This window comes from Heloderma suspectum, chromosome 5, assembly GCF_057233095.1.
Source record: "Heloderma suspectum isolate Gila_16-S chromosome 5, 16-S_ref, whole genome shotgun sequence".
In the NCBI taxonomy this organism is placed as follows: Eukaryota; Metazoa; Chordata; class Lepidosauria; order Squamata; family Helodermatidae; genus Heloderma; species Heloderma suspectum.
Window position 1 is genome coordinate 178,420,700 of NC_139462.1, and position 16,189 is coordinate 178,436,888.

At 43.0% G+C, this 16,189-nt stretch overlaps 1 protein-coding gene across 2 annotated transcripts; it reads left to right on the forward strand.

Moving 5' to 3' along the window:
• Nucleotides 1–4,450: 4,450 nt before the first annotated feature.
• Nucleotides 4,451–7,198, forward strand: HOXA11 (homeobox A11). 2 transcript variants are annotated; one of them, XM_084860447.1, is made up of 3 exons: nucleotides 4,451–5,071; nucleotides 5,108–5,192; nucleotides 6,966–7,198. In XM_084860447.1, exons 1-3 carry the CDS (start codon nucleotides 4,451–4,453, stop codon nucleotides 7,196–7,198), a joined length of 939 nt encoding a protein of 312 aa, XP_084716573.1. The 2 variants fall into 2 exon arrangements, with proteins under 2 accessions (XP_084716573.1, XP_084716572.1); XM_084860446.1 differs by having other exon boundaries at nucleotides 4,451–5,192.
• Nucleotides 7,199–16,189: the final 8,991 nt, after the last annotated feature.

The window sequence follows — 16,189 nt, forward strand, 5'->3', positions numbered from 1 at the left end:
GATTGGTTAATGGGAAAGATTATATTTTCAAATATAGTTTATAAACCACGTTGCATCAATAATACATTATTCTCATATTTTGAAAAAGCCTTCGAAATTTGAAAGCCATGACCCACCCTCAACATCATAATAGGGTATGGAATTTTTCCAGTGGTGTTTGTATCTATTTAGATCTCACTACAACCTATCTAGTGATTAAAGAGACAGCTGCATATAGTATCATTACAAATCCAACAGACCTAAACAGAGGTAAGACTGTGAAATTGTCCTTCATTTGGATGATTTTTAAAACGATTTTTATGGCATGGGCCCAATGGCAACATACACATTTCATGTAAAACACAATGTGATGGTCTCAGTTTCACAAACACGTTGCCAAGTATATATCTATTTTGAAAAAGCAAATATTCTTTACACTATTCTAAACTCAGGCGTTCAGATATCATCATGCTAAACAAGGTTATCAGACATCATCATGCTAAACAAGGTTACAGGTAAGAAAACAAATAGACAGTCAAATATTATGCTGCGAGGGCTTCAGACACCAAAGGGAATATTTTGAAGGGCTCCCTTTGTGTTCTTTACAACCATACAGAGAAATTCTATATTCTTCCATAACAGAAATAGTTGTTTCCTGTTTAATATAGGCGATAACGTTCTAGTTCTCGTACGCTCTCTGCTTACACGTACTGAAGCGTTATCCATAATAACCCAAGACCATCATTGCAAAGATCCACTCTCTCCTCCTCATTGCATCCAGCCATCGCTCCGATTTTTCCTTTCCAAATTTAGATGCCTGCATTTATTGACGTGGCTTTCAAAGAGGTAAATAGAGAGAAGTTGCCAGCATTTGGGACCGATCCTCTCCTCCATCCCTTCCTCCTCGCCCCACACTCCCCCCCCCCGCCTCTCAATCAAGGACGTCGCAGAGGTTGCATTAAAGGAGCATTTCAAAAACAAGAACAAACCATAATAAACATGCATGTGAAGCGCTCAGAAATAGCAACCTTAGGAGCAGGCCGGCTCACCGCAACTGCGGACCCATTTGCAGGAGTCGAGGAGGCGCACATTAGCTGCCTTTCACTTAGCGGCAAATAAAGCAGGGAAATGTGTCCTGGGTGCCTGCTAATTTTCCTAGACGAGCGGCACCCTGAAGTCCTTTCAATAAGTCTCTAATGGTTCCACCAATGTAAGCGTTTGGCAGGATACACTTCATTCTCCCCCTCCACCAACCTCTTCCTTGCATTAAAATGCAACTTTCCCAACTCTCCAAGCATCTCGACTGTCTCCGAAAACCCATAACCAATAAGCCAAACTAGACGGGGGGGGGGGGGGGGGAGAGACAACTGGATCTATTTTCTTCATCCTCTATCCCTCTTTCCTCTTCTCCCCCGCCTCTCTCTCCCCTGCCCCCGCCGATAACCAATCTTAATTTCCCCTTTGTCTGAAAGGATTAAGCAGACAGGACTCTTCACTGCCCAAAGGAATCCAGAGCCCCATCAGACCACAACCCTTCTGGCTTTCAGGTCTGCCCCCTGTACCCAGTGCCCAAGGCTGCAGCACAGTTCTTGAAAGCAACCGGAGAGGGTGGGGCGGAGGGGAGAGATCCATGTAGGTGGTGTCTGTAACGTCGATCAGCTCTCTGTCGTGTCTGCTCTGAGACAAGCTGAAGTTGACTGCCAAAAGTGCCATAAAACCCCAGGTCAGTCTAGAACTGTTTTCGGTTCTGCTAGACGCGCCGAGTTCAATGAGAGCTTGAAAAGTCCCCCCCCCTCCACACCCCCGTGCCCCTCATACAAGTGCAAGAAAGTTCTTTGCTAGGGCAGAAGAGGCGGAGCGAGTCTGTGCAATGGTGGCGCCTTTGTTATCACTGGGGGGTGGGGGGGTGGAGATCCTTCAGAGGTTCGCCCTTGTGTCGTTGAGAGAAAGGAAAGAGAAGGGAATCAAACAATGTTTTCAGATCAAGAACCAGGAAAGGCTAAGGAGGACTCGACACAATTCTCAGGTAGCCTGGTTTTATTCGGGACAGAGGGAAAATAAAAGGAAAAGGCTCTCGTTAAAGCCAATTTGGCAAGCATCCGTGTTGCATATTTCTGCACCTCCCCCCTCCAAAAGAAAAGAAATAAAACCATTTTATAGTCCCACACAGACCCAAGCAATCTGTAACTGGTCCTTTGATGACACGCTTATCTCTTATTTTCATCGACTCTCTTGGCAAATGCGACAAGGAGGGAGATTAATTAATAATTTCAAGTTCAGCTCACAAACGTTGAAGGCCCATAAAAGTTCTTCCAGCGATCCAAAATAAAGAGTTCATTAAAGGGATATGTCCAAAGCGTTTGATTTGTGATTGGTAACCCTTGTAAAAAGAGAGAGAGAGAGAGAGAGAGAGAGAAGAAAAAAGAAAACAAGCAAGGAAGGGGGGGGGTAAAAGGCATATAAACATTAATGCTAATAAATTAGTTCACTCCACTACATAGTAATTACCAGATAATATTGATATTTACAACTTCGTATGGTTAAATGTAGAGAAAATACATAATGAGAATATTTTTCCCCCCAGGATCGTGATTAGATTTGTTATTGGGTATTTACGATAAATTCAGCAATAAGTAAACAAATCGATCCTGACATTTAAATCCAGCGGATCTCCAGAATTTATACTAGAACTTTTATCCTCCGATATATAAAAATAAGTTTACATTTCAAGGGAAAGAAATACTTAAATGATCCCCCCCTTTGAGAATTCCAACTTTTCCCTGCTATTCAAAGAGATCAGACCACCACTATCATCACCCACTGGACTAAAATCTGTGTGGTTTCCTAAACCAATGTTGGAATAAGTTTTCTGTGGCCCTGTGGCAGCTCTGATTTTCAACCCCCAACTCCTAATTAAGATCCATCAAAATAGCACAGTCTGTGGATGGATGGTACGTGCTTCCTGTAGTTCCTGTGTTGTTAGGCAGGATTTGTCTCTTTTCTTTGGCTCTGATTTAAGTGTAGGCTTTCGTTTTTCATTTTCGATGTTACTGTTGTTGATGATGATGATAATGGCTGTGAAATACTTTTTGTGCACCACCATTTAGGTACACTACCTCAGAAGTAAGTCCCACTGAGTCCAATTGGTCTTATTCCCATGTAACTATATTGGACTTGCAACTCTCATCTCTTCTCTGTATCTCCTTTCTATGTGTTCCCTTTCCTAAGACTGTGGTCAAAGCTTTGTCATTTCTTAAAGAAGTCTTTCTGCAGGTTGGCTTGCAAGGTTAATAGTATTGCAAATGGCTTTTCACTAAGGTTAAACGTTAACATTCGGACCCAAACTACTAAAATTCTAAGGATGCTCACGAGTCCATTTCAGTGAATGGCACTTACTTCCAAGGAACACCTTTCAGGATCAGGGGGGAATAGGGATCATCCAACCTCGCAGGGATTTCTCAGGTATTTAGCTGCCCTGTCTGCGATCGACTAATGCTCCTTTGCCTGATGGGTTGCAATCCAGTAGACGTCCTGGGATTGAAAGCAGTAACGAAATCAAGTAACTCGGGTCTACGCAGGTGGGTGGGGGTGCGGGATGAGAGAGAGAGAAAGGAAAAGCCTGGTTAAGGGAGCATAAAAGATCGTGAAAATACCTAGAACAGAGCTCGGATGAAGCCGCCCAGGCTATCTGAGGTTAATCTGTAGGAAAGGGAAGGAAGGCGCTAAGCGCCTTGGGAAGTGAACCTGAATGCATGCATGTCATCCATTCACCATGAAAATCAGTACAGACTTGACCCTGGCACATTCTTCCCGGCCATGTCTTCAGCAGAAGCCTGCAGGGCTAGGTGAGTATCTTCCGGAGGACGAACACTCCACAAAGACCCCAAAGGGTTGTGGAACGACGCTTAGCAGAAGTCAGATCTGAGCAGAATTATAAGATTATGCGGGGTCTCATCGAAGCTGGTCAACATGCTTTTAAAGGGGGGGGGGAGAGAAGTGGGAGGGAGACATGTGGGCACTTCTGCTTCCATTCCATACCTAATGGGCTAGACATAGCTTGATAAAGGGAGGGGGGGCTGCTGAAAGATAGAGAGATGGAGAAAGGCCACAGCCCACGCGCCTTTTTTGTCCTCCCGACCGTCCACAAGGCGTGAGTTACATTTTAGATTTCGTGGGTTTTTGCCAGAAGACCAAAGTGACGATCTGTTGCTTCCCTCGAGATGGCTACAAAGGAGGGGAAGGAGAAAGAGGAAGGGGTGGGGAGGGAGCGCGAGAGACCGGGCCCATACCCGCAGCTTGTCAATTTCAACATTTGGTCACGTGACCAGCGCCTCCCTGCTAAGGATGGGGATAGATTTCCACGTCAGCTTTACGTCTCCAAATTTCTTACTTCACGGATCTGCTTCAAAGAGGCAGCTGCATTAGAGAATCATGTTAAGCTCGGCTAATGCGGAGAGCCCGAGGTAGCCTAATGATGGATTTTGATGAGCGTGTGCCTTGCTCCTCTAATATGTATTTGCCAAGTTGTACTTACTACGTTTCGGGTCCTGATTTCTCCAGCCTCCCTTCCTTCCTGCCCCAGACCCCGTCTTCTCGCCCCATGACATACTCGTACTCTTCCAACCTACCCCAGGTCCAACCTGTGCGAGAAGTCACCTTCCGGGAGTATGCCATTGATCCGGCCAGTAAATGGCACCCCAGGAACAATCTCCCCCACTGCTACTCGGCAGAGGAGATCATGCACAGGGACTGCCTGCCTGGCACCAACGCCGCCGCCGCCGCCGCCAGCATGGGCGAGATGTTCGGGAAAAACACGGCCAACGTGTATCACCACCCCGCCGCCACCGCCGCCGCCGCCGCCTCGACCAATTTCTACAGCACTGTGGGCAGGAACGGGGTGCTGCCGCAGGCTTTCGACCAGTTTTTCGAGACGGCTTACGGCACGGCCGAGAACCACGCGGACTATGCGGGAGACAAGAACGGCGAGAAAATGCCGCCCGGAGGAGCGGCTCCGGCCCCGGCCGCTGCTGCCGCCGCCGCCGCAACTTCAAGTTCGGACGCGAGTTGCGGCAGGGAGGCGGCGGCGGGGGCTGCCGGCGCGGCGGCGGCGGCGGCGGCGGCGGCAGAGGAGAAGGAAAGGCGCAGAAGGACCGACAGCAGCAGCAGCCCCGCTTCGTCTTCCGGCAACAATGAGGAGAAATCCAGCAGCTCCAGTACGTATAAAGGCAGCGCCCTAGCGCTTTTATGAACGGGACTTGGAAATCTTAGCGCACCGCCGCTGTTAAATTTTTATATGCTGTTTTATAAGCATATAAGGTTTATGAAGGGCCTTTAGATTTCCCCCAACAAAACTTTGTTATAAAAGGCGAGATCACGTGGCGAGGACTGAAATTGGCCGTGAAATACCCACCGGCCAATGGATGACTTTTTTAAAAAAAAGAACACCAAAAAGTCCCCCCCGCTTAAATCATAACCCCCCCAAAAAAAGAATAAAGGGAGAGAAGGGAGGGGGAAAGGCTCTGTGGTCAAACACTCGAAAATATAATAACGCACGTTTTGTGCCTGTAAATTTGCCCAAAAGGGGATTTCAGAGTCCTTTGATATCCATGTAATCCTGTGACTTTTTTTTATTTTTTTATAAAAGCCATGTGTTGCCCCAGAAGTCTAGTTAGAGGCTTCGATTCAAAGCCATCCCAGTTTTTAACGATTGCACGAGAATAGTGTTTAACAGATAAAGTAGCTGCCTGCACTGTAGCAATATATTAAAAGCAACAAATTAACCTAAAGCTGGCCTTTTTGTCTAAAGGAAGCAATTTTCCTAAGACACTGTGGCAATTACGTGTTGCCTTCTGTCCAACAGTTTGTTACTTACCATTGTTATTCAATCTGTCACAGCCTGATTTTTTTTTAATGTGGCTTTTTCTCTTTCCCCACCACCCCTTCTAAAGCCTAGGAAAAAAACCTTATAATGTGCTGTAACAGGAAAAGGCGACTTTTTTTAAACAAACAAACAAACAAACAAAAAACTGGTAATGTAAAAAAAGTTTAAACTTAAGGGGGGTTATAAAGAATTCTGGTTAGAAGAAACCTGCTCTTCTTAAGAACATTAAGTATGGCTGAGAGAGAAAGAGAGCAGACTGAGGGAATATAGAAGGGGTGGGTGGGTTAGCTTGTAAACAAAATAGCAGATTCTATTAACAATAAGCAATGAATCTTTGGCACTGGGGTGGGTGTTGAGAAGAGAAATGGCATACAAAAGCAACACCAAGTTTAAGATTAAAAACACAGTCAATGTACAGGAAAGTGGTTTCCCTACTTCCTAATGTCTTTGGTGGGGGGCAGGTGAACAAAGCGATTTTGCCTGCAGTCTTATACACATTTACTTAGAAGGAAGTCCAATTGAACTGAGTGGAGTTTCTTTCTCAGTAGGCACGCAGAGGGTTCCACTGTAAGATTTAAATGGGTTTTGTTAAGGCTGGGCTGCAGAGCTCTGTTGAACCTATCAAACAAAGCATTTGCCATTGCCCTTCCAAGCCTGACACACAAGCCCTTTGCTGGCAGGAGACTGAATTCAGAAAATGCTGTGCAGGGTACATCTAGACAATGTCCATTGCACCATTCACTAGACATCTAAAGTTCTGATCCTAAGCACACTTCCTAGGGAGTAAGCCCCATTAGGCTCCGTGGGACTGACTTCCAAACATAGTGCTGTAGGTCTATTGTTTGAACTGATGCTTCAAAGTGAGGATGTTTTGGTTTGGCACAGCTCATGCAAGCTATTCCCTTTAGAAAAGGTTAAATTAATATATACGGCTGCTGAGTAGGAAAGAACCTCACACTTCTGTAACTATGTAATAATAAGACAAGCCTTTTTTTTTTTAAAGCATCATACGAATTGCCCCTTCATTAAATATTAACCTCAATCCTCCCCCAGCCATATCTGATTTCAGACTTAATGGCTTCTGCCTTTATTTTTCATTCCACAGGTGGACAACGTACCCGTAAAAAGAGATGCCCATACACCAAATATCAGATTAGAGAATTAGAGAGGGAATTCTTCTTCAGTGTCTATATAAACAAAGAGAAACGCCTCCAGCTCTCCCGAATGCTCAACTTGACCGACCGTCAAGTAAAAATATGGTTTCAAAACAGAAGAATGAAAGAGAAAAAAATTAACAGGGACCGATTGCAATATTATTCAGCTAATCCACTACTTTAAAAACAAAAAAACAAAAAAATCCTAGCATTTTTCAAGATGAGATTAAATTCAGATGTCGCCCTTGACAAGGTCAAGCCACAGGGTTACTTATAAGAAGGAGGTGTGTAAAGTGACTGAGGATGCTGAAAAACTAAGATTTCTCTTCCCCCAAGCCCAATGCAAACAAATTGGGGGGTCCCCCCTTCCTTTTGTTTTTCTTTTTAAACTACTTCTTAAAATATTTACAGATCAACTGGAATCAGTTTATACCTTGGACCCACCTTTCCAAACAGGCCATCCGCATGCCTTTTGCTCTGAGGGCAATTTTATACCTCTTACCTATAGACAGTGCAACTCCTTCCAATAGGGGTTTCGCCCACGTGAAGAGCGGGGGAGTGAATTATTGGCTTCATGTTGATTTTTAACTATCTTACCTTGGTTTTACTGTGGAACATTTCTTGAAAGGCTACACCATGGCTGCATACACACTTGAGGACTACTGCAAAGGAAACCTTCAGAAATCCCCCCACCTCTAAATGCACAACTGCTGACCCATCATCCTGTCCTCCCAAATGACAAATCTTCTTCGAGAGGGGGTTACCTTCCTTTCCAGTTAAATTTTTAAATTAAAACTTCTTTAAAAAACATTTCCTTGCAAAATCAATCATAAATATTAGGAAAGATGTAATATGGATTCTAAACGTCTTGTATTAGGGAGATATGATGTGAAAGAGATGACTATCTCCTTTTGAATAGAGTTCAGGTATTAATTTGCCATATAGGGTAAAGAAACAATCACTGAAGAGGCAAACACATCCATGTGAATTAACTCTAGTTTTAATGAATAACAACTGTTGAAAAGTGGCCATCCTTTAGGAGACAAATCATGATGCCCATATTTAAATGCTTAAAAACAACAACAAAACAAAACTGCTTTAAAGCTATGGGGGAGAGAAGAGGAAGAAAGAGAGACTAATCTAATAGTAACCCCCCCCCCCCAACCAGTAAAGTGAAGCTTCTGGCTTCTGTCTCACAAACTTTCTTCAGGAAATACCTGTGGAGAAGGACAGTTTGGCAAATACCACACAACAATTAATTGGACCTTGGATGTGTGCAGTGCACTGAGATCAGATCATTAAAATCACTAATGTTTCCTTAGAAGGCCAAGCAGAAGGCAAACAATGTAAATATGGTGAATTTGTTTTCATAATTTGTTGTCCACTTTTAGTGTTGTAAGTCCTACTTAGCCGCTCAGCTGGCAGAAACAAATAATGGAGAGTTCCTTGGAGTTATTTTAAATATATATAAATAAATATATTTCCCTGCAGGAACCAAAGTGAGCAAGCGAGAGAGAGAAACACAATTTTAAAAAAGAAAGAACTATTTAAAATTCTATATCAGTTTACAAAGGATATGTGTTTTATTGTAAAGGTCACTTGCTGTTGAGAATATCTGAATGTATATTTCATACAAGAATGGTGTTTTACAAGACTTGTACATTTTTAAATAACGTTTTTGTTGCTATACTTTTTTAAATTGGTTGTTTTCTTTGGAAAGTATCAGGTTTGTCTTTTTATTATTATTATTAACATGTGCAAGATATGAATGTTTTTAAGACCACCAGCTCCCAAAGTGGATGCAATTTCTTTACACAGTTCACAAAATGCAATACCTTTATATTCCATCACTGTTTGAAAATATGTATCGTCATATGTGTATATACAGTTTTCTTTTAATATGCGAACATCTTTCGATGCATGTGTACAGTGGAACAGTGCACACTGAAAATAAACATGTGGGAAATTTCTATTTTTATCCCTATGTTACATTCATGGATATTATTTGATCTGGGCTGAGGATTTGAACCATGACTTCTGAATGAGATGCTTTGGTGGAAATCCCATTCACCTATTGCTTCTACCCTGTCATGATAAACCGGTGCAACATGTCTGGTATTTATGGATGTACAGACAGACTGCAACTAGTATGAGGCCAAGTTTGATTGGATTGCAAAGAAAAATCAGTCCTTTAAGTAAAGTCTGGTTACAGACTTTATGCTTTTGTTCACAGATGTAAAACATATTAGAGGAGCCCATGTGTTTTCTGGATTCTTGTGTTCCTGTTTATTCCAGGCACCGTATGTCTGAGCATAGTGTTTTAAGTGTAAGGAATGTTTGTGGCAGAATTTGATCATCAAAATGGCATTTGTAGCCACAGTGAAGCATATTGACTAGAATATGTTTGCACCTATGACTAACTCCTAGGGGAATAGTTTTCTCTGAAGGACATTCCACATGTGAGCCTGGTCAAAATTGATTGTATGGCACTGCTCTCAATCTCTGGGGCATGGGCTTAAATATCCACCAAAGACTTTTGTGAGGATGTGGCACTTGGTTGATTCCCCCCCCCCTTATTCTTAATCAGGAACGAAAGTTCATACTGTTTTTTCCTATTGTTTATTGGCTTTGAACTTCTGTATTGCTTTGGACATCACCCATAACCTTGAGGTGAAGGGCTAGCTGGCTCTGGACTTTTGCTCACAACCCCCACCTAGCCAGACAACGTCTGGTCAAAGGAAATGTACAAAGATGAGGCGGCGGGAGAGAGAGAGAGAGAGAGAGAGAGAGAGAGGAGCTTGCTTGCTTGTTTATTTTGCTAACATGCTACAAAGGAATGCAACTCTTAAAAGGGAGAGATAGAAAAGATAGATGGAGAGGCGGTCAGACAGACAAGCAGAGGGGTAGATAAATGCTGGCAATAAATGTTCCTCCAGCAACTTCCTTTGCTAGTTAAAAAGTAACTGGTTATTCATGACTAGGTTGAGTCATGGAGTTTCTCTCGTTTGTGGAGGGGGTGCTGCTGGTGATTTCCTGGCCCAGTAAAAAGCACATCCCGCGTGTGTTCTTGGGACAATGCCGTCATAAAAAGTGCACACGGCTTGCCTATTTGCATACCGGGAGAGCGCGGCTATAAACGAGGCGGAGGTTTCAGCCGTCTCTTCGCTGCAGAGGAGAGATGTGTGGCGGGGCAATTGTCTGGACTAGTATCCGTTAAACAGGGCATTATTTTGAATCTGGCTGGCAGATCTTGTCCTGCTTAGAAACTCGATTGCCACAAGATGGCGCGCTTCAGATCAATGTCAAAGCCGCAGTGGGAGAAAATGCGGGGCAGGGGAGAGATCTTGGCCTTTGTTCCCTTTACGTTCTAGGATCTGCACATTATATTATTTCACTTTCCACGGTCAGATTTGCAATGGTAAGGCGAAGCCGGTTGCTCACTCCTTCAAGGAGAAGTAAAGGGTTGTGTCAGAAGTGATCTAGAGGGTTGACTTCTGCTTTAGAACACGCCAAAGGGTGAGTATTTCCTTTGAGCTTAAGTTTGGAAATCAAAGAGGAAAGAGCCGTTATCAAGGTACAGCTAGAGTGACCTTTAGATTACTTGGTCTCAGTGAAGCTGGGGGTGGGTGTTTGTCCTTTTTGGCAGGGGAGGGGCAGTGGCAAGGGAAGCGAAACCCTAAGGGTGTGGTGTCTTTTCAGGAAGCCCATGATTAAAACGTTAGGAACTGAAATAATTGTTTTAAGCTTTCTCAGTTTGGAGACGAACTATTTAAAAACAAAAACTGGAGAAGAGGTTTCAGGTAGAAGTTTGGCAAGCAAGCAGGCCATGTGATGGTAAAAATAAGCTAAGCCAAGGCAGTGGATTTCTTATAAAAACTACATCCCTGGCAATGTTATGAATCTTGACATTTATGTGGAGAATACTAGGTGTCTTCCATCAACTAGATCTATAGCGGTGTGGGCTGAAAATGGCAGATATTTTTGATGGCCTTATTGGATTTGAGCTGTAGTTTATTCATTTTGGTTCAGCTGAGCTCATCCGCTGGACAGTTGATAAACAGCAATATTTGTTAAACCCTTTTTCTTCTGAGGCCAATGTCACTGTCTCCACTTCCCACCCCCACCCCTTAAGTAGAAAGTTGGAAATCGGTAGAACTAAATGTAGATATATATTTTTAAACTTTTGCTGAATGCCCCACTCCTCCACCCCATTTCAAGTTGAGTCAACTCTTGGGCAGAGGCTGAATTTAAAACACCTCTGTTGATCTCTGTCTATTGATCTACAGTGTGTATAGAGATATTCAGAGGGTGAAAGCAAGTCAAAGGAAAATTAAGACCTTGGCAATGAGTCCCTGGTCCTAATCATCATCAGGGCCTAAATCTCATGCACATTAATAGGAGTCATTCACTAAAATCTGTGGGGATAAGCATACTTGCTAAAGGGTAAGTCTCATTGAACGCACCCATTGAATCATTTTAGGATCATGCTGCACTTCCTATTTGTTTGGATGGGATTTAGGAAAAACTAGCCTTCTCTGGCTTGAGAGCCCATTGTATGATGGGAGACATCTTCCAGACGGGAAGAAGGGGTCCTTGAATTCTTGAACTTAATTCCACCTAATGAACCTGGGATGGGGTGCCAAACATAGAAAGCCACTTCATGGCCAAAGGACCACTTAGGAGAGATTCATTAGAAGGAACAGACTTGATTTCTTAAGGCAGACAACATGCTGACCTTGTGATATGGCCCCTCTGAATAAACAGGCGGAGAGAACAGATACTGCATAGTGTTTTTCCCCTAAGGCTGGACCGTCTTTGAAAAGACTGTCTGTTGTACTAACTTGTTTGGCTTGGATACTTTAGCCTAAGGTATGTGTTGAATTAGAAAGTCTCTGATCGTGATCACACCTATTGAAATGTGATTTCTGAAGTCAGGTGTTGAAGCTTTACTGGGTTATTATGGGAGTCTGGGAGGTGAGGGCGGGAGAAAGATTACTGAAACTTGCCGCCAGTATTTTCCCTGGAAACTAAGACAACCGATTCATATCTATATGGGATGGAAATGTTCTGCTGAAAACTTCTGTGGTTTCTTTGATCAATTTCTTGATCAGTTAACCAATTATCTTATGCTTCTAAAAAAAGAAGTATGGGACAGCTGCACTCTTTTCTTAGGAAGAAATCCCCATTTCAAAGAATCATAGAATCATAGGGTTGGAAGGGGCCTACAAGACTATCAAGTCCAACCCCTTGATCATTGTAGGAAGCCCGATACCCAGGCAGTCTCCCATCCAAGTACTAACCAGGGCTGACCCTGCTTAGCTTCTGAGATCAGATGCATCCAGCCCTTTGCTCTGGGACATTTGAGAGGATTTAAGAAAAAGGCTCCCAAATGAGGGGCCCTCCATTTCATTTTATACAACAAAACTTTAACAAGGATTTGGCTTGCCAAGAAAGAAAGAAAAAATCAGCACATTTGAAAGTATATATGATTTGGGGGTAGTTCCCCCCGTTTTCTTTGTTTGTTTGTTTGTTAATTTATTTATTTATTTATTTCTATATTCAAATATATCTCAAAAAAAGTTTCCACAAAGTTAAAGTGCCATCTGGTTATAAAATGAAGTTTGTTGTAGACCTTGGTCAGAAAGCTGTGTGTGTGTGTGTGTGTGTGTGTGTGTTATACAAAGAGTGTTTATCTTACAATAATTTCCCCCCACAGACCCCCACAGATTTCTCATGAGCTGAAATAGTGTGTTAGGGGAAATAATTTTAAAATTAGGTGTGTAGTGGATTGCATCCGGATTTAGTCATGCTTAGAGTGGACCCCAAGGACAGGAAGGCCTGGCATGCTATGGTCCATGGGGTCACGAAGAGTCGGACACGACTTAACGACTGAACAACAACAACAGAGTGGACCCACTGAAACCAGTGGGACTTAAGTTAGTCATGACTAATTTGTCCCATGGATTCTCCTGGGTTGTGCTCTAAACAAGATTAAGTCTGGATCCATCCATTGTCTACTATGCTGTTTTGTTTACACATTGTGCACCCAATGCATAAGGATGTATAAAGGGGAGTTTTCTCTCCACCCTTTTCTGGTAATATCTAGTATTGCATTTTGTCCAGCGACTGGTGCAATGGAATAGTCACTTAATCCTCCAGGGCAATAGAACGTTCTTATAAAGAAATGCACTTGGAAATGCAGACAGATCTTTCTTTGCAAACAATTGTTCCCTCCTGATTTGAAACAGCATCTTAAAATATCATTTAAAGAAAAATAGGCACATAGCAGGCCTATCACTTTGCCTGCAGCTTTTTGTTGCATACACCAGATCTCTTTGAAGATTACCCTGTTGGTATAATATACAGATCCATATACCCTGCAAATTTCATTACTGTGTAGACGTTGAAGGGCTCATACTGCAGCAAGTACCAAATAGAAACTACTAGTACCAAGGGAAATGCTAGATAAGTGTCTAATTGCCTGAGTCTATGGAAGCTTACTCAGAAGTCCCACCCAATGTATTCTTGTGTAAGTATGCACAGGATTGTAGCCTCCAGCAATCTTCTTATGCTTAGAATTTGGGAAGGCCTTGGTTTGAATGTGAGCCCTACAGAGATTTCACAAGGCTTGTGCTGCCATTCCAAAACACGTTGACTTTGGAGAAGATGCCCTTGACTTCCGCTGAATTTAACTCCCTGTAAAGGTACACACATACAAGGTTGTGGCCCTGAGCACTCTAACATGGTAGTAGGTCCTGTTGAAATCAGTGGGAATCCCTTCCAGATCAAAGTGTTGAACATAGGGAGGGCCAGGCTGCAATCCTGCACTCGGTTACCTGCACATAAATCTCTTCCATTTCAGTGAGGAACAGACTAGTCACCAGAAACTGTGAGCAGGATCTCAGCCAGACCAGACGTCAAAGCTGCCAGAGGAACTGGGTTTAAGATGCAAACATAGTCCAAATTTTGAAGGGAATAAATCTTCCAAACCCGAATGTCACTCACTCTTTCTTTTCTTTTTTTACTCTCCCCTTTAAGCATGAAAGAATTTCGAAGTGAAGATAAAAATTAATTTGGTAGACATTTGTCACCTTTCTTGGCATGCACAGATGCAGTAAAAAAAAAAAAAAAGCCGAATGGAAAGAGGCCTGTTTGGGAATTTACCCAGAGGGAAAACTGGCCCACAGTCACATTCTTGACAACTGACACTTTTAACATTAAATAAGAACACACTGATGGTATTAATTTTGCTTAAGGTTTACCAAATTGAGGCTGCACCCATATATGTAGGGTATTTAGAGGCAGGCAGACTGCAGACTCCCATGAGGGCTTTTATACTTTTTCTTCCTTGTTTTTCCCCCTCCTTTGTCTTTAGTCTTCCTGTAAACCTCAATTTGCCCATGTCAAAAATATAAAGCCCAGTTTAATTACCATACCAAATAGCATCCCTTGATTAACAAGACTGTACCTTTTGGTTCCTCCTGAAAATAAATCGATAAATCACTTTTCAGCCAGGGGAAGTTAAAAGAAAGAAAGAAAGAAAGAAAGAAAGAAAGAAAGAAAGAGACTTCCTACTTCGACCTACCTTGGGGTTGAGTTATTGTGGCTTATTTATCCCTTCTAGTTTTTAATTTTTAGTCCAAACTCATAAAACAGTTTAACGACTCTATTAATAAAGCCATTATATTTTTCTTGGAGCAATAAAGTTTTTATTTTAATGGCGGTAGTACATAGAGTCTGCAGTATATAGAGAATCTTCACTCAACCAGGTCTTGGATAGCTTCTGAGCTCCTCGGTCCATTCCACAGCCCAGTTAAGGTGACTTCAATAGGACGCTGTTAGGTCGCCGATCCAAATACTTCGGCACAACATGGTTGTGGAGCTGACTGGTTGTTTTTCTGTTGCTTAACGCCCCTCCCCCTTTCCTCTCCCATCTCCCAGACGAGTTTGTTGGCAGGGGCAGAATGAAAAAGCGGTTATTTCTCATCGTGTGCCCTGCATAATAGTCTCAAGAAATGCTATAAAGCTCTGGTTAATGTCCGAGACACATTGTTAAGTGTTTAAAATGTGGCTGCTACACGCAAAGTTGTTTAGTTGCTCCAGAATTGACCATTATATTTTATAGTTAAGAATCAAGTGCGCATTATTAGTTTTACTTCGCTGGCTTTGACGGTGCGCTTTGCTGTTTGCTTGCCTTGGCCTTGTTAGCGATTAAAGAAGTCGGCGAGTTGGATTCACGAGCTCCTCACCCGATCCAAAGCCCTCACCCCCGCCCCAGCTTTTAAGTCAATGCGAACCTTCTTACCATTGACCTCGCCGAGCTTTGGATCGGACCCCGAGTGCCTTGACCATCAAAGCCAGGCGCTCAGCTCCTATAAATGCAACAATAAAAGGGCTCTGAATGTGAGTTGCTGGTTGCTTGTTGCCCTATACTTTGGGTTAAAGGAACCAATGGTACTCATAAAAGCAATCCCCAGACGGCAGAAGTATATATATTGAGTTGCAAACGCCTCCAAGGGAAGAGAGGGGGTTTAAAACCTGTTTTCTAGCTCTCCGTCGTCTCTGGTCCTGACCTGCTGCTTTTTCCTCGAGTTTGACCTGAATCTTAAGAACAGAACAGTAGGTAGCCTTGCTGGATCGGACCAAAGGTCCGACAGATCTCCCCACGTGGCCGGCAGGACACCCCTGAAAAGCTGACAAATAGGACACAGTGGAACCATCCATCCTTTGCTGCCTGTACTTGGAAGAGGTGCACATTCTTATGTAGCCTGGCTCTTGAATTTTGATGGACTCATCCATCGGTTCTGGCTCTCTCTTTTCCCCGGCAATTTTTAAAAACATGATTATCAAAGGGCCTTTCCAGCGGGATCTATAAATTCGCAATTATTTTATTTCGACTGTGAAGGATTTTACAGACTTTTATTATCTCCCCCCCCCCCGCGCGCACCCTACCCGTCTTCAATCTAACAATTCCCCTCCCTGCACCAAGCTAGAATGTTGTTATTGTAGTCGTTATTTAGAAACCAGGAAAGGATTTCCGTAAGATTTTAAAGCTGGCATCTCATTCCTGCTTGATTTGGCAAATGAAAAGTAAAACAAGGCACAAAGAGGGGGACTCCCCCGGTGGGGAAATGTTGATATATCTGACTGGAGTCGAGGAAGGTGAAATTGGCTT

What these genes read in the sequence shown, in the direction of transcription:
- HOXA11 (XM_084860446.1), top strand. Translation starts at nt 4,451, where the DNA reads ATGATGGATTTTGATGAGCGTGTGCCTTGCTCCTCTAATATGTATTTG. An exon ending in GGAGAAATCCAGCAGCTCCA is followed by an intron (nt 5,193 to 6,965) that starts GTACGTATAAAG and finishes TTCATTCCACAG; the next exon opens with GTGGACAACGTACCCGTAAA.